This window comes from Phalacrocorax carbo, chromosome 18, assembly GCF_963921805.1.
Source record: "Phalacrocorax carbo chromosome 18, bPhaCar2.1, whole genome shotgun sequence".
NCBI classification, from domain to species: domain Eukaryota; kingdom Metazoa; phylum Chordata; class Aves; order Suliformes; family Phalacrocoracidae; genus Phalacrocorax; species Phalacrocorax carbo.
This window is the reverse complement of record NC_087530.1, coordinates 12,113,993-12,131,678: the sequence shown is the minus strand read 5'-3', so window position 1 is coordinate 12,131,678 and position 17,686 is coordinate 12,113,993. Positions and strand designations below refer to the sequence as shown.

The following is a 17,686-nucleotide window of genomic DNA, read 5'->3' as shown; positions in this document are numbered from 1 at the left end:
TGCACTCAGTCGCTAACATCCAGGGCTTCTGGGCAGCCTTCATACCTCGGAGGCTGTTTCACTTCTGTTCCCTGCCCCAACCCACGCCTGGGCAGAGGTTCCCACAGTGCCACACCAGACATGCCCTGAATAAGGCTGGATGCTTCATCAGTGGCGGTGAATGGTTCCTCGGGGGACGCACCCCTGTGTGTCCTATGAGGATGCTGTGGGTGCCCTGGCCCTCCTGTTTGCACCTGTAAGAAGTCTTGGAAGAAAGATGTTTAAGATATCTGGGGAAAAAGAGCAGAGTAACAGGGGTGAGTGTTCATAAAGGTTCTGGCTCTTGGACTGAGCCCTTCCTTGCCATTGAGGGAGCTATTGCTGTGGGTTTGTGCAGCAACACCCTGCGGTTCCCCATGTCTCCCACTTGTCCTTTTGTTTTCTGATTTCATTCTTGCTCGATCCAGTTCTGTCCACTCATAAACTCCTTCAAACTTGGAAAAGGGGTCAAATATGAGCTTGAAAGGAAAGCGCTAGCTTGAGACAAAGCCCCATCTAGTTCAGTGACTAGCAATGGATGGGTAAAGTCACCTTCTGATTTGCAAGACTTCAGGTCTACTCTGTTCATGCCACTCGCTGCTTCTGCCCACTCTCCTCCTTTCCCTGCATCTCCTCTAGGTTTACTCCATGCAAGGTGAGGTGGCCACCATTACATGCACCTTGCAGTAGACCAAACATGTGCAGATGGTTTTTTGCTCTCTTCCCAATTACATTCCTAATTATTCTTGAAGGAAGGCTATTATGCCTGAAAGCTTGTCAACTTTTTTTCCAGCTGTATCAGGCTCATCTAATAGAAAATATTATTGTCCCCTATGGACCTTGCTTCTTTTACATGCTTAGATCATCATGCCTACAAAAGCATTAATACTAATTATTCCTAACATTGCATTTGCCTTTTGAGCAGCATGGGCCAGTGGGCAGATGTATTCACAGACCAAGGCAAGTAGCGCTCAGATCTCTTTCTGAGTGCCAATTAACAGTGAACCCTCTCCCGTGGGTCTTCGCCACGTGCATTACATTTCACTGGCAGGCACCACTCTTTGCCTGCCAGTCACTGAGAGATTTGTAAGGCTTCTTTTGCAGTAGTTCACATACTTTTATGTACACATAGTTTTACCATAGCGAATAATTTAGAATCATCTTAATCAGATGATTTAGACGTCTGTTTATTCCTTTTCCCAGGTTCTGCAGAAATAAATGCATGCTACTCCCTGTTGCAACAGCTGAGCATCTATTCCTTCTCCTTGGTTCCTATCTTCTCTCCAATTACAAAAGCAGTGTGGGTCCCCCCTGCTATTTCAGGGTTATTTAAGGACCAACATACCTTAGAGGAATTGTCTTGAAAAGTCAAGTGAACAAAGTTTGACCTTGTTCACCTGTTTGCTGACTCTCAGATCTATTTGTGGGACGTGACTTCTCTGTGCAGATGGGATGCTGACCCTTCCCCAATAGAGCACATTCATTCCTGCATCTCTCAGCCCCTTCACTGTAGTGTCTAATGGATTTGCCCAACACAGCACTGAGACTCCTTGGTCTGCTAGTCCCCAAATCACCCACCAAGCCTCTGGTTTTGTGCAACGGATGTATTTATTATGTGCTTTTATGCCCTTAGTAAGTCACTCTTCAAAATCCCTCTTTGACCTGCCTTATCTGGACTTGATCCTTCACTTGCCAGAGATACTACTTTCTTCCTTTTCCCTGTTCAGACAGGACTGGCAGCCTGTCCTTCTCTGAAGGATGTCTGTTTTTCTTCCAACTACTGTATTCAATCTCCTGCATAACTACACCAGCATTCTTCTCCTGGAACAGGTTTCCAATAGGCCATATATATATTTACCTGAACCTTTCATGTGAGGTCTTCAAGCAGTTCACCTTGTCTGAATTCACCCTTTCCGTTTTTCCTTCTGCTTCAGCCAGACACTCCATTTCTGTTGCATTCAATTTTCCCTTTTCGATTACTTGGTACCAGGGTGGGTATTTGGGGTTGCTGCTTCTCCTAGAAATCTGACTACAGCTACATGGTAGGTGGCTTTTCTACAGTTGCCTCAAATCTCTGCAGTTCTTCGGACTAAATCAAGCACCACTTCTCTGCCTCGCTTTTCCAGGCAGCTGGTATGCTTAAATAGCCCAGCCTTGACTTTGCCTGTATTTATCCATTGCACGGAGGGGATCCAAGTCCCTTGTTACCCCTGTTTTCTGTGCTGGCACCTCTTTGAGCTGCTCTTGAACTCTGAGAGACCTCTCAGGGTCCCGATGTCAAAGCCAGCCCCAACACCAGGTTCCCCCTTTTGAAGTATGGAAGATGCTGAGGTATTTATTGATCTGATTAACATAACTACTGGATTTAAGACCACTCTTTCAAGGAAGCATTAGTTTTAGTTATGTGCAAGCGGAGCCTTTTTGCTGCAGCTTGTGCTCGTTTCCTCTTCGCTGCGTCTTGGAGAAGAGCGCGGCTCCCTCCGCCCCGTAACCCCGAGGCGGCAGCAGGCTGCAGCTGGAGCCCCCCGCCCTCATTTGCCTCTCCGTCCGAGACGAAGCAAACACCGCCCCCCCCGGCCCAGCCCCTCCTCGCCCCCCCCACCCCCCCCGAGCGGGGGCCGCGCTGGCTCGCAGCCTCCCCGGGGCCGAGCAGAGGGGACCCGCCGGCGCTGCGGGCGGCCGGGGATGCCGGGGGGGTCCCGGGCTGGGGGCGGGGGGGGAACTCCCGTGTCTCCCCACACCCACGGAGCGCCTCCCCGGGCGGGGCCGGCCGCGCTATAAGGGGCGGCGGCGGCGGGGCCGGCCGCGCTATGGGGAGCGGGTGGTGCGGCGCGGCGCTGCTGGCGGCGGGGCCCGAGAGCGGGGCGCTGCTCTTCCTCCTCCTCCTCCTCCTCCTCCTCGTCCTGCTGCTGCTGGGCTGCTCCCGGCCGCTGGCGCTGCGGCGCGGCCCCGGGCAGGTAGGCTACCTGCCGGTGCCCGGGCTGGGCCGGGGGGGGGCTGCCCGCCGCGCCCGCCGCCCCGCCGCCCTGCCGCCGCCCTTCCCCAACGGCTGGTACCGCCTGCTCGACTCCGCGCAGCTGCCCCGCGGCGCCGTCCGCAGCCTCGCCCTGCTCGGTGAGTGCCCGCCGCCGCCCCCGAGCGGCACCTGCCCGGGCATCCCCGCCGGGACACCGGGGCGTCCCTGCCCGGGCATCCCGCCGGGACACCGGGGCGTCCCCACCGGGCGTCCCTGCCCGGGCATCCCGCCGGGACACCGGGGCGTCCCCACCGGGCGTCCCTGCCCGGGCACCCCGCCGGGACACCGGGGCGTCCCCGCCGGGGCACCGGGCCGTCCCCACCGGGCGTCCCTGCCCGGGCACCCCGCCGGGACACCGGGGCGTCCCCGCCGGGGCACCGGGCCGTCCCTACCGGGCGTCCCTGCCCGGGCACCCCGCCGGGACACCGGGGCGTCCCCGCCGGGGCACCGGGCCGTCCCTACCGGGCGTCCCTGCCCGGGCACCCCGCCGGGGCACCGGGGCGTCCCCGCCGGGGCACCGGGCCGTCCCTACCGGGCGTCCCTGCCCGGGCACCCCGCCGGGACACCGGGGCGTCCCCGCCGGGGCACCGGGCCGTCCCTACCGGGCGTCCCTGCCCGGGCACCCCGCCGGGGCACCGGGGCGTCCCCGCCGGGGCACCGGGCCGTCCCTACCGGGCGTCCCTGCCCGGGCACCCCGCCGGGACACCGGGGCGTCCCCGCCGGGGCACCGGGCCGTCCCCACCGGGCGTCCCTGCCCGGGCATCCCCGCCGGGGCACCGGGGCGTCCCCACCGGGCGTCCCTGCCCGGGCATCCCGCCGGGGCACCGGGGCGTCCCTACCGGGCGTCCCTGCCCGGGCATCCCCGCCGGGACACCGGGGCGTCCCTACCGGGCGTCCCTGCCCAGCCACACTGCTGGGGTACCGGATCATCCCTGCCTGGGTACTTCTGTGCAGACACTGAGGCATCCAGGCCAGTGCCCGTGCCGAGGCACTGGCACATCCCAGCCAGGTCACCAGGACATCCCTGCCTGGGCATCTCTGCTGGGGCATCAGGGCACATACTGGGGCATCTCTGCCCAGGTGTCCCCACTGAGGCACTGGGACAACCTCACCAGGGCACTGGAGCACCCCAGCCTGGACACCCTGCTGGGGCACTGGGGCATCCCAGCCAGCACCCATGGTGGGGCACTGTGGTGTCCCTGCCCAGGCTCCTTGCTGGTGTGCAGGGCACCCCTGCCTGGGCACTCTGCTGAGGCACTGGGAGCCCACTGCCCGGGCATCCCTTTCAGAGCACACCAGCCAGCACCCGCATAGGGGCACCAAGGGTGTCACAGCCTGGGCTTTTGCAAGGGCATTGAGTATCTGCACTGGAGACATCACGGCACAGGCTTCTTGCAAGTGTGCAGGGCGCCCATGTCTGGGCTCCTTGCTGGGACCAGACCACCTTGCTGCCTGAGCTCTCTTCCCAGGCATCACTGCCTGCAGCTCCCCATGTACTGGGGAGGTCAGGATGTCACAGCCACATCCAGTGGGGTGCTGTGCTTGTCCAGGGTCTTTTCACCTTGAAGATGGGTTTGGACTTGTGCTGGTGCCTTCTTCATCAAAGGGCTGTTTCTGCATTGAAATCCCTCAGATTCAGTGGTGAAAGCGTGGGGGTTTTCTACTTTCAAGACCCATCTTCTCCTGCGAAGTTGTTTGGGGTTGGGTTTTTTGTTTCGTTTTGTATAATGGGACCTGTTCAATTCAATATACATGTCCTAGAGAGCCCCCACCAGCAAACAGTCCCTTGGCTGTCTGCCCGAAGCCTCGTTCCTGGTTCCTCTGGGTTTGGCTGAAGTATGCAGGTAAAATCACTTCTAGTGGCAGAGTGACAGCAGTGTATCAGTGTCAGGAATATCAGTAAATAAGACAGTTAAATAACCTGTAGCCTCCAGGTTTGTGGGTGTCTAATTTATTTTGGGGTCTCTGAGCGCAGCCTGGAAATGGAGCCCTGCTCCAGAGGCAGTGAGCTGGAGGAGATGAAAGGAATAAAGATCACTTGACTCAGTTCCTTTAGGACAAGACACCTTCCAAAACATGGCACTGAGCACGCGGCAAAGCCTTATTCCCTCCTAAGATTGTGGAAGTGGGGTGAGAGCTGCTCCCATCTGGCGGGCACCACACGGCACTGCTGTCTTGGGTGCTCACTGCAGGGAAGCTGCTCAGACCCCAGGGAGGCTCCTGCGCAGGAAAGCCCGAGCACATCCTCTGAGCCAAGTGCCCAGAACTGCACAGTGGCTTTGGGGCTCTTTATGTCCCATGTGCTATTTTTGCTACAACAATCACTGTTTGATTTCCATAGAAGAAATAAGCTAATATAATAGGAAAACAGCAGTATGTAGCTGTTAGTTCTCTATAGATAATCACCTACAACAGAGTTTTTCAGTATATCTTAGGCCAGGATACTGTCCTCCCAAGTGGAGACACATCAGATTCGATGCACAAGGTAGAGCAAAGAAAGATCAGCTTCTCCTCTGGCTCTGCTGGCTCCAGAGTACAAAGGCAGGAGGCAAAAGCAGCAGTCAGGAGTCCTGGGTGAGCTTTTCCAATGGTCCAGCAAGGGTCTGGCCATGGGCACTGCTTCAGATTTTCAAGACAGAACTCCAGACTTCATGTATGAAGGAAAGCTCTAGAGGTAGGACCTAGGAGGGCAATGAAGTTGGGGAAGGGTCTGGAGAACAAGTCTGATGAGGAGTGTCTAAGGGAGATGGGGTTAAACAACCCCTCTTCTGGAGAAGAGGAGGCTGAGGGGAGACCACATCGCTCTCTACAACCACCTGAAAGGAGGGTGTAGTGACAGGGGTGTTTGTCTCTTCTCCCAAGTAACAAGTGATAGGGCAAGAGGAAATGACCTCAAGTTGTGTCAGGGGAGGTTTAAATTGGATATTAGGAAAAATTTCTTCCCTGCAAGAGTGGTCAGGCACTGGCACAGGCTGCCCAGAGAGGTGGTGGAGTCACCGTCCCTCGGGGTGTTCAAAAAACTGTAGACGTGGCATTTGGGGACATGGTTTAGGAAACATGGTCGTGTTGAGTTGACAGTTGGACTTGATGGTCCTAGAGGTCTCTTCCAACCTTTATGATTCGATGATTCTTGGAGTAAAACCATCTTAAAATGCGGTGGGTGAAGCACCAGGCTGCAGGGCTGCTCTTTGGGGCACGTGGCTGTGACCCCCTGGGCTGCAAGTGCTCTGCTCTGCCCCGTTCAACGCAGCTCCTCTGTGTTTCTACACCACTGCTGCGCCTGAGAAGCTGCAACACCTCCAACGACAGGCAGAGACCCTTTCCATGTTTTCCCCTCTTTGCCCTGAACCTCAGGTCAGGTAGGGAGGCAGATTAGAGAGAAGAAACTGCTAATACTTCGGAATGAACTCCTGTCACCTGGGGCAGGGGGAAGGACGTGCATCTCTGGTGCCTTCACTCCCCTGTGCCTGCTGCCAGCAGATGTGTGAGAGCCTTCCAGAAAGACTGCAGGAACAACAGAGCCAGGCGCCCTGGGTAAGGAGGGATCTCCAAGCACTGGAGTACAACAACTCATTTGTTATATCAGATATCAGAAATAATTCTTCCTAGGCTTGAAGGCTGGGAAAGTTTGCAGGGTTTCCTTTTCTTTGCCCAGACCACAAAACTTCAATGAAGGAAAGCGGATTTGGGTGGGGTAGCTCACACTGTTGTGCTTGTCATCAGCATGTCTGTCTGGGAAAACACACAGAGAACCTGCTCCCAAAAGTTTAGTTTGATCTTGTCTCACTTGTTGAGCTTTAAGTTACAGCAACCACTACAACAATCAGATTTCACAAGTTGATGAATTCTGAATGTGTATATGCATAACCTGAGGCACGTTAGGGAAAGGAGGACCTTGGAGCCCCCTGGCCTTCAACTCAGCAGCCACATCTGTACAAACAGCCCCCAAGTTCTTCTGAGCTCCCAGAGAAGCTGTTCCCCTTCTAACCAGGACATGACACTGCAGCAGGTCTAGCCTTGCTTTCAGGCCAGGTCACCAATGAGCAACCCCTCTCCTCTGAGCTGCTGGCAGGGGTGCGGGTGCTGGCAGGTCTGCAGAACCCTTGGAGCAGCTCTGTGACAAGCCAGGAAAGCACCTGGCACCTATTCATTCCCTCCAGGAGGATCATTTACTTAGATAATGCTGTGACATGCCATCCAGCTGTGGTTGCCTTGCACAGCTGGGCAGAGCAGTGCCATGAACAGACCTATGGCTATAGACCAAGTACTGTCTCTCCATTTTAACAGTTTCTTGTTCAGCTAACGTGGTGCTACCCTGGGGATGGGGAAGACTAGAGTGATCCGAGAAATGAGCAGGACAGATCCCAGCAGGGCAAACCTCACATTGCTTCAGGGAGCACAAGGCATCAGGCCTGGTGCTGCTGAGGAGTATGTCTGAGTGCCAGGGCAGCACAGCCCCAACCATGCTGGCACCAGCTCTCCTTCACTCCCCGCATGGAGCAGCCCAGGGTCAGGAGCTTCCCTTTGCTTCCCTAGAAACTCCCTTTGGCCGAGGAGGTGCCAGTGCTCGGGCTCACGGCAGCCAGCTCTCCCTGCCCGAGGAAGGGATTTGCTGCTGTGCTGTAGCATGGATGGCTCTTGCAGTTCAAGAGCCAACAGACAAAGGGCTTTTTCCAGCTATTGTTATCAGAGATTCCTGAAATGTATGAACCCGTGCCCTCTCCTCTACACCTCTTGGGCAAAGGGACAGGAACAGAGGTCCCTTTAAACACAGGTATGGCTCTTCTCTGCGTACCTCTCCCCTAGCAGGGGAAACATCCTGAATCTTTAAACATTTTTTTTTTGTGAAGGCACCTTTTTTCCTGTAGCTGAAACAGGCTCTGAGAACTCAAAAAGCAGGGCTGAGGGCCCAAGCCATGAAGAGCGGTTTTGCGCCCCGCTCGAGGCAAGGCAATGCCCGGCAGCACCGAGACGCCCGGGGCGCAGCCGGGGTGTCCCTTAGGGCCGGGCAGGGAGCCGGGGCCGCCGCACGCCGGGCGTTTGCTGCGGCAGCTGCCGGCCCGGGTTGGCACGGCCCTTTTTGCAGCGGGCCCACACTCCTGCCCGCAGCCCCGGCCCCGGCAGCTGCCTGCGGCCATCGCGTGGTTAAATAACTTCTCCAGAGCAACCCTAGTTCTGCCCTGCCGCTGCTCTTCCACTAGAAAGGACAGAAACCCTCCAGTATTAATTGTTAGCGGGATGTTTCTGCCTGCCTTTGCACGGGCAGGCGCCTGCAGCGTTGGGTGAAAGCGCCAGCAGGTGCCGCCTGTTTGGAAGGGGCTGAGCAACGTGTGCCTCACCTGCCCCCGCCTCGTGCGGGGATGTTGTTTTTGCAACCTCACCACCTCTTCTGCAGGAGAACAGCTCGCTGCGTTTCGCGCCCAGGATGGCCGAGCCTACGTGGTCGACGCTTACTGCCCTCACCTCGGGGCTAACCTCGCCGCTGGCGGGCGCGTCGTGGGCGATTGCGTCGAATGCCCGTTTCACGGCTGGCAGTTTCGAGGAGAAGACGGAAAATGCACCCGCATCCCGTATGCTGGAAAAGGTGAACCTTCCCCAAATCTGCAGAAAGCATCCGCAGAAACGGTAGTGCCCTGTGTGTCCTCATTAAAAGCTACTTCATTAATTCAGGAAAAGTGGTCTAAATAATCACTCACCCTCCATCCTGCTCCCCTGTTTCATGCAGCACCCTAATGTTCCTCCTGGGTTGTCCATGTTGGGGCATAATGTTCCGGTGCCCTTTCCTATATTAGATGCTAACCGGGACCTTAGTTAAATAACCACCCTTCTTGATTTTGCTGGTCCTACAAGTCCTGCATTCAGCAAGCCGGGTATAAAAAGATTATTTTTAACGCAGTCGTTTGTCGCACCAGCAGGGATGGCTCCTGAGGAGCTACCGGGTTTCAGAACGCTTGTGTGCTCTATAGCGATAGCTTACACCACGTCAGTGTTTAAATCTGTCACATCAGCATGACAGAACAGTCCCTCAGTGGCAATTTTTGTCCTTTTAAGGCTCGAAGAGAACTTTTGGTTAGAATCCAGGAAAGCTCTTCGCATACACCTACCTTTTAGATATGGTTTATGCTGACTGTGTAGGAAGAATATCTTACAGTTCACACGTGACAATTACTTGATCTGGGTGCACTAATTAGTGTAAATCACCAGTGCTAAGTGGGGCTGAAACCAGCAAACACACTTACTTGAATTTTGCTTTGGGTCGTGCTGCTTAGTTATTTTCCCCGAGTTCAACTTTTTCTGGTCGGGACTGATTGGGATAGCAGCAAAAGCCTTGATCAGCAGCAAAACTCAATCTTTCTATTAAACAGACTATTTTTCCCAAAGTGTAAGAAACCTTCCATCCATATGTATTAAGTCAAACAATTTATAGAGCTCATCAAACAGCAATTCCTTTTTGTGTGTGTGGGGTTGGTTTTTTCAGACAAAAGATTTTGTGGCCTTTTTCCCATACATAGTCACTCAGGAGCTGCATTCAAATGAAAATTTGGCTCCAAGTAACGAGCAAAGCTGTGTTTCATCACAAAACGAGAGCAAATATTCTGGATATACGCAAACACTTGCCAAGATGCATTGTTTCATCTGAAATGGCTGTGTTCAGTCATTGTTATCTGTAGTTATTAAAAGAGCAAAACTGCAGACAGCTGCCCTGCTCCCATACATCTCAAACGGGGCAGGTTGATTTAAACAGATTTAAAAGCCATCTGTGCTCATGCAGGTCACTTTAATGGAGACTTATTTTGGAGAGCTCAGATGGGCAGCTCTGCCGGCACCGGGCTTGCAGGGGACCAACAGCCGGGCAGGAACCCCAAGGAGCCCAGCCTGGTGCTAGATAAAGCTGGGAAGCATCTGGAGCACAAGTGTGCTGGGGGGCGGCTGAGGGGGCTGGGGGGGGTTTAGCCTGGAGAAGGGGGGGCTGAGGGGAGCCCTTCTCGCTCTCTGCAGCTGCCTGAGAGGGGCTGGAGTGAGGGGGGGGCTGGTCTCTGCTCCCAAGTCACCAGTGACGGGACGAGAGGGAACAGCCCCAAGCTGCGTCAGGGGAGGTTTGGGTTGGAGATGAGGGAAAATGCCTTTACTGCAAGAGTGGTCAGGCCTTGGCACAGGCTGCCCAGAGAGGTGGGGGCGTCACCATCCAGGAGATACGGAAAAGATGTGTAGACATGGTACTTAGGGGCATGGTTTAGTGGTGGACTTGGCAGTGTTACATTAATGGTTGGACCTGATGATCTTAGGTTTGTCTTTTCCAACCTAAATGATTCTATGTTTCTGTCTGCATGGGGGAGATCACAGAATCACAGAATCACAGAATGCCAGGCTGGAAGGGACCTCAGGGACCATCTAGTCCAACCTTTCTGGGAAGAGCCCAGTCTAGACAGGATGGCCCAGCACCCTGTCCAGCCGACTCTTGAAGGTGTCCAACGTGGCCGAGCCAACCCCTTCCCTGGGGAGATTATTCCAACGGTGACTGTCCTCACTGTGAAAAATTTCCCTCTGGTGTCCAGTCGGAATCTCCCCAAGAGCAACTCGTGTCCATCCCCCTTGTCCTCTCCATGGGACTCTGTGGAAAAAGGGAGTCTCCATCTCCTTTGTAGCTGCCCCTTAAGTACTGGTACGTGGTGATGAGATCCCCTCTGAGCCTCCTTTTCTCAAGGCTGAACAAACCCAGCTCTCCCAGCCCATCCTCGTATGGCAGCTTCCCAGTCCTTGGATCATCTTGGTGGCCCTTCTCTGGACCCCTTCCAGCCTGGCCACATCCTTTTTGTACAGCGGGGACCAGAACTGCACACAGTGCTCCAGGGGTGGCCTGACAAGCGCTGAGTAGAGCGGGATGATGGCTTCTTTATCTCTGCTGGCGATGCCCTGTTTGATGCAACCCAGCACCCTGTTGGCCTTCTTGGCCGCAGCAGCAGTTAGATGAAACCCTCTAAAATTTACTGAGATGCATCCCACCAAAAGCACCATATTTTTTCAGTGAGAAATCACAGAAATCTTCTCCTGCCCCCTCTGATATTCACTGACTGAATATTTCTCCAATTATTTCACCTCCCACATGACTGTACAAGGCTGAATAATAAGGAAGCGCTGTCCTATATGCTTGCTTGCGAATTAGAAAAAAAAAAAGTAATGAAGGTAAAAGCCTTCCAATCCAGTAGAAGCTATATTTTCTGACAATGGGGTAAATATAAATGTCAAAATTTATTTAACTGGAAAAAGTGCAGATATATTCTTAAAGCAGCACATGATACTGCAGTATTGTAACAGAGAATTACCTGAACTTGAGACGCAGAGATGACTTCTACTCTCTGCACATCTCTAAAATCACCTACTTTTAGTTCATTAAAACTTGAGGAGGATCCGTTGATGCAGCAGGTATTTACTTATTTGAACAGTTACAAGAGTAGTGAACGAAGGCTGCAGAGCTGCCAGGCATGCTTCTTCCCTAAAAGACTTATACCAAACCCCCAAATGAAATAAAACTAGTTTAAATAAACTCTTCCGTGACCTTCAGAAGCTGTTGCCCTTCTCAGCAGCCTGGAAGGTGGCAAGTGCCACCAGTGAGTCTGTGCTACATGGCTGTCGCCCGTAAAGATGCTCTCTGAGCTGTAGTCCGCATGAGGCGACCCTTAGCCCCAGCATCAGTCTTGGAGATGCTGCTTTTAACTGATGCCTTTCTGTCCTCTGCAGTGCCAGATTTTGCGAGGGTGCGGACCTGGCATTCCTGCGAGGTGAACGGGATGCTGCTGGTCTGGTACCACTGCGAAGGGGTCGGGCCGACGTGGGCAGTGCCCGAGCAGCGGGAGATCACCACCAAAGAGTGGGTGTTCCGCGGGCAGACAGAGCACTTGGTTGACGTGCACATCCAGGTAGGGAGCCTGGTCCCTCTGTGGGGCATGTCCACACGTGGGTCCTCTCCCACAGTCCAGTCCAGTTAACCCATTCAGGGACATCTCCTTCCAATTAAGCAGGCCCTACCTGTGGCCAGTGTCATCGCTGCTGCTACTGGCAGAGCTCAGACCTAGACATGCATCCCTGCGCCATACATTGGGAGTATGGCGTATGTTCCCCAGACTCGGATCATGGGCTTCTTGAGTAGAAAGCCGATGTTCTGGCTACTTAAAAGGAATCTGTTAATTTGCTTTGACTTATAACTGATGTAATTTTAAAAAGATTAGCTAGGAACTGTGACACTTAATGTCAGGAGACTTTTTAACTCATTGATCACCGAAATAGTAATGTGCCGTTATTTTGCTGTTAATCTTCATAATCACCATCACACACTGACAAATGTGCCACAGAGAACAAAACAGCTGTTGCCTCCATCGCCCCTCAGTGGAAATGAGGCTGGAAAAGGGGAACGGTTCTGTGGCACTAAACAGAAGGGGCCTCGGCCGTGGTCCTCGGAGGGAGCCGGGGTGGAGGCTCCTCCGGAAGGGTGATGGGAGGCAGCAGCAGCTTTGAAAATGGGTAATCCCTTGGGATTTTGGACCCTGGGAGGTCTTTATATACTTGCCACTGAGCAGAATGCTTCTATTTGTAAAAATCAGTGACAAAAATTGCCCTTCATCTAAAGCACGCTGCTCTCCAAAGGCAGCACCTGCCAGCTGACTAAATCACGACTAAGGTGAGTGGGTTAGAAAGAAATGGAGAATTATTAAAAGAAATTAAGGTGGTGTGTGAGACACAGGAGACACGGCTCTGGGACTGGGCAGAGATGTGAGAAGCAGGAAGAATTTGGGAGACTGCTGGGATAGTAATAGTTATTTCATGCCTGCATTTTGGTGCAAGCCACTGTACACAGGTCTGTACTGGGGCCAGTCTGTGCTACTTGCCAAGCTGGTAGAAAACGGGTGTATTTGAGTAATAAAGCAGTTAAAACTTCTCAAAAGGTGGCATACCGTGGGCAGACTGGTGGGGTTTTAAACTATGTGAAATCTAGTCTAGGAGCACAAACACAAAAATGCTTTGTTCCTTACAACTATTACAGGGCCAAAGGAAGGACTTATTTGGAGTCCCAGCTTGTGTGGCTGCAGAAGTTAACACGCCTAGACTTCTTGGAGCTTAAAATTAACTCTGAATTTACTGAGCTTCATGTTTAAGTTATTCCTGTAGGCTAGTTAAGACTTAGTCCCATGTCAGTCTGTGCTGAGGCCTCTTCCTCCGCTCACTCGGTTGCCTCTTGCTGTGTCGCGTACCTGCGAGCATCTCTGCTATGCTTGGAGCGACGTGCTGGGCTGTACCGCAGTCACGCTGGTGCTGTTGCAAGACTGCTAGTACGTGCAGGCAGCTCACACCCAGGGCAGCTCTCGCCAACGGCACGTTGTTCCCAAATGGCAGGAGATCCCCGAGAACGCAGCCGACACGGCTCACCTGGCTTTTCTCCACGGACCAACTATTCTGGGAGGATCTGATCTGAGATACACAAGGTCCAAGCTGTGGGATTTTATGAAGCACGTGTGGAAGGTAAGACCCTAGCTCCTCTTTTAGCCATGAAGAGGTCAAAGTCTTCCAACCCAGGTCCCTGTTCCACCTCAAAGCACCAGTCCCACGACATCCCCTCTGCCGCATCCCCCCCATCTTCAGGTCTAGTCTCCTTTCTGTGTCTCTGAGGGTTTTAGCTGCACTCCCTCATGCATGCTCATCTCTAAATGGTCTTCACCATCTCGCTGCTACCCCCCCCTCAGCCTGCACTCTCCACCTCTCGCACTGAGCCAATCCTTCTCCACCCTTCCAGGCCGAGTGGTGGCCGGAGCCGGAGCCCAACGAGCATTGCTCCCAGCTGCTGATTCAACACACCACAACCATCTTCAAGAAGCACTTCTCCTTGATGGATTTGACAGTTTCAGCCAGACAGGTAGGTATGTCCCGCGCTGGTGACCACCAGCACCCCGAGCTGGAGGGTTTCATCACCCAAAAGGCTAATGAGCCCTTGCCCATCCTGCCCAGCGTAGCCTTTCCTACCAAGTGCATCAGACACACGGGCCAGAACCCCGCGCTAGCGCCGGAGCTGCTTCACAGCTGGGCAGCACAGAGAAAAGGGTGGGCTTATAAGGGTTGCCGTGCCTGCAAAACAGCTTAAAAAAAAAAAAATTAGTACCCGAGCAAACACTGGTGACAATCCCAAGGGACTTTCACACCGCGTTGTCACAGCGCTTTACAATACAGAACTGTGGGCCTTTTCAGTCCTTGGTGAACATCCCTGGGAAAGGTATGGAAAGCACTCAACATACAGTAAGAAACTCTTTGAAGATGTTGGATGATGTGATCTAAAAAACTCAGGGGTTTTCAGACAACTTTCTGCAAAGCACAAAGATTTGTCAGGTTACAAATGTTTACACTAAAGAGATAAATTCACACTAACGTCAAGAGCTATTTCTGCAATTAAAAGTTCACTCATTTTCTTATTTTCTTTCTTTCTTGGGTTTTTGGTTTTTGTTTTGGAAACATGTTTATTAACCACACTTCTCTTACCCCCTCCGCTTCCAAAATATCAGAAACAGCATGCCCTGTAGCCCAAGATCAGCCCTGAATGAGATAATAAAATAGTTGACACAAATTGATATAGAATTAAAGGAAAATAGAAATAATGCCTCTTAACATGAATCAGTGGGAACTAGATGTGCTCACTTTCATTTTTAGTTGTGTTGGGGGGGTTTGGATGAAATGCTAAGCTTGCCTGATAAAACTAACAACTTTGTTACAGAACATTTTTGAAGTCATTTGACCTATTTCCATATTATACATTCAGAACAACAGCAAAACAAGTCATGATACAAAACTTTGATAAGGGTTAGGTCTTGGTGTAATTAGTGAATTATCACTAAGTGGATGTTGATTTTATCTCTGTTCAGTTCTGAGATCTGTGGTATTTAGCACTGATATCAATGAACAGAAGAAAAGACATTAAAATAACCTTACAAAGAGTTTGTACCCAACCAAACAGTAAAGGAATAGTAAATAAAGTAGACAAAAACCCCAGCAATGTCTGCACTGCTTCAAAGAACCAAGTGCATGACCATGCATCTGCGTGTCTGGATGCACGTCAAAGAGCAGCGAACGAGTACTTCGTATCATGCAAGATGAAAAGCTGAGCCTGATTTCAGCTAAACCCTAATGTGACGGTTGCAGCTGCAAATGAGAAGGCCAGAGCAGGAGTAGGGGTGTTGTATCACCTCCATATTGCATTGCAATCACTGCTACTGAGACCAGAGCCCACGACTGGTGTCAACAACCCAATAACGCTGTTGGTGACTTGAAGGTAATTCAGTGATGAACAACAAGAGCAAGTGAAAATTTGGAATATTTTCCTAGAAGATTGGATTTTAAACTTTTTGGGACCAGTAGAGCACTGTACACCTCATGAATTCCCATAGGCCCACAGCAAAGCCATCCAGCCCTGACACACGGCTCTGCTGGTTCTGCTGGATTTCTCCTGGCCTGGGGAGCATTAATAGTTGCCAAGCAGTCTGTGACTTGTGGCCCTGAGGTGTAGCTTGACTTTGTTGCTATTATCTGATGACAGAGTAAAGGGGCGCTTGAGCACAGTCTAGGAGACATCTCAAGGAGGCCTCAAGCTGTGGGAGTTGCTGTACCGGAGGCTGTTCCCTGAGGGTGTGCTGTTGCTCTGCAGGTGGGGCCAGGGCTGGTTTTCCTGACCTTTGAACATGCTTTCCTGGGCCATGGGATCATTCTGCAGACGGTGACTCCCCTGGAGCCTCTCCTGCAGAATGTTGTCCACAAAATCTACTACCAGAAGAACGTGCCGGCCATCATCCCCAAGTTCATCCTGAGAGCAGAGTGCATACAGGTAAGGCCTCTGAAGAGCAGCCAAGGGTGGTCCCCTGGAGCTTGGCGGCTGAGAGGTGTGAAAAGGAAGAGCCGTTGCCCATGTGGGAGCAACACACTCGTGGGCAAGATCCTGCCAGTGCTTGGTATGATCTTTCAGTTTGAGTTGCCCAAGGAGCTAAACGGGAGGTTTAGTAAAGAGGGTCCCTGCAGCGGCTCGTCTGTTGAGAACGGCAGAGAGGTGCTACCCCTCTCCTGTGCACGGGGAAATGGGGCACAAGGATTAGGCAACCTCTCCCAAGCTGCAGGAAGACTTTAGAGAACTAACTGCATCTGGATTTCCAGCATCCCAGGTCGGTTATTTAAGCTCATCCTATCTCCTTTGGTGAGAACTGAGCCAAGAAATCCTCCTGATGTTAAATTCTCATGAAATTGGGCAACTCCTGACAGATGTTTTCCAGGTGCTTACCACAGGGATTCATGGAAGTGATGAAAGGTCCCTCTGGAGGTCTCCAGTCCAATATCCCTGTTGGGGTAAGACTATTGCAGGTTCAGGTCAGGTAGGGCCTTGAAGGCCTCCTCCTTTGGAGAGCACCTCCATCTCTCCAGCACCCTGGGTGTCCCGTTCCATTATTGCACTACCCACATGGTTATTTTTTATCTTTAATGTCCATTTTGAACTTCTCACCCTGCAATCTGTAGCTGTTGTTCCTTGTCACACAGCTGGCACTACCAAGAAAAATCTGACTCCATCATCCCTGTAACTCCCTTTAAGCAGTCAGAAGAGTTCATGGCATTCCCTTCTATCAGGGGTTAAAGATAGGAAACTTTGGTCTGACCAGAGAGAGTTTCACTGGCACTACAGTAAAAATCGCCAGAAGATGATTTTCAGATGCCAAAAACCTACCCCAAATCAAACTTGTCTATGCTAATTCCTATCGTATAAATGCTGGGTTCGTATTTCGCATTCTTACTGAAGTGAATGAGCAGCACTCGATTCTGCAGAGGCTGCTTCACAGAGGTAAACTCCATTAATCTTACTGCATCTGTGTCTGAGCAGAGCTTAATACGCTTTTTTTATAAAGACCTGGTTGGCTGGAGCTGCCCAAATGAATCAAAAACCTCAGGTGGAGCAGCTCCTACCTGCGCAACATCCATTTTTCAGTATCTTGTATGACAAAGGCAGCCTTAAGGTGAAAGTGGCTTCTTATTCAGGAGGCTATGGTGGGCTAGATGCCCGCTAACTGGAGATGGAGCTGTAGCATTACACGTTACAAATAGCATGAGCAGCCCCACGCCAGACATTTGGGAGAAGCACTAAAAAATAAACCTAGTGTCAGGTAGCACGCTCAAAACTGCTGGTTCAGCTTCTCCACCTGAATGAGACCCTCCTTCTCCCCCCCCAGTTTGAGCGCGATATAACCATCTGGAATAACAAACAGTACCTGCCCAAGCCGCTGCTGGTCAGGGAGGACTCCGGCATCCAGAAGCACCGGCGCTGGTACGCCCAGTTCTACAGCAAGAAGAGCGTGAGGCTCAAGGTGCAGAAGGAGGGCCTGGACTGGTGAGGAAACTTGCTGCCCACTGCAGAAGGTGGCCAGAGGCTCTCGGGTGGCTCCTGCCCACCCTGGCTGGTGGGCAGCAGTGCTGGGCAGGCATGATCAATGTAACATATATTGGTACTGGCACAGGGACCAGAGCCTGAGCCCTGGAGATCCTCTCTTACCTTCCATGTTCAGGGCATCAAAGCTCCAAGGGTGTAACATGCTTGTTCTTGTACCTGTGCTGCAACATATGAGCTGAGCGTGAACTTAA

General features: G+C 52.5%; 1 protein-coding gene across 1 annotated transcript; it reads left to right on the top strand.

The window, feature by feature from the left end:
• The first annotated feature begins 2,828 nt into the window (after positions 1-2,828).
• On the top strand, positions 2,829-17,477 carry LOC104048586 (cholesterol 7-desaturase nvd). The gene is made up of 7 exons (XM_064469076.1): positions 2,829-3,132; positions 8,430-8,618; positions 11,774-11,952; positions 13,424-13,549; positions 13,821-13,940; positions 15,717-15,893; positions 17,278-17,477. The coding sequence occupies exons 1-7, from the start codon at positions 2,829-2,831 to the stop codon at positions 17,437-17,439; spliced, it is 1,257 nt and encodes a 418-aa protein (XP_064325146.1). The 3' UTR covers positions 17,440-17,477.
• The last annotated feature ends 209 nt before the right edge of the window (positions 17,478-17,686 follow it).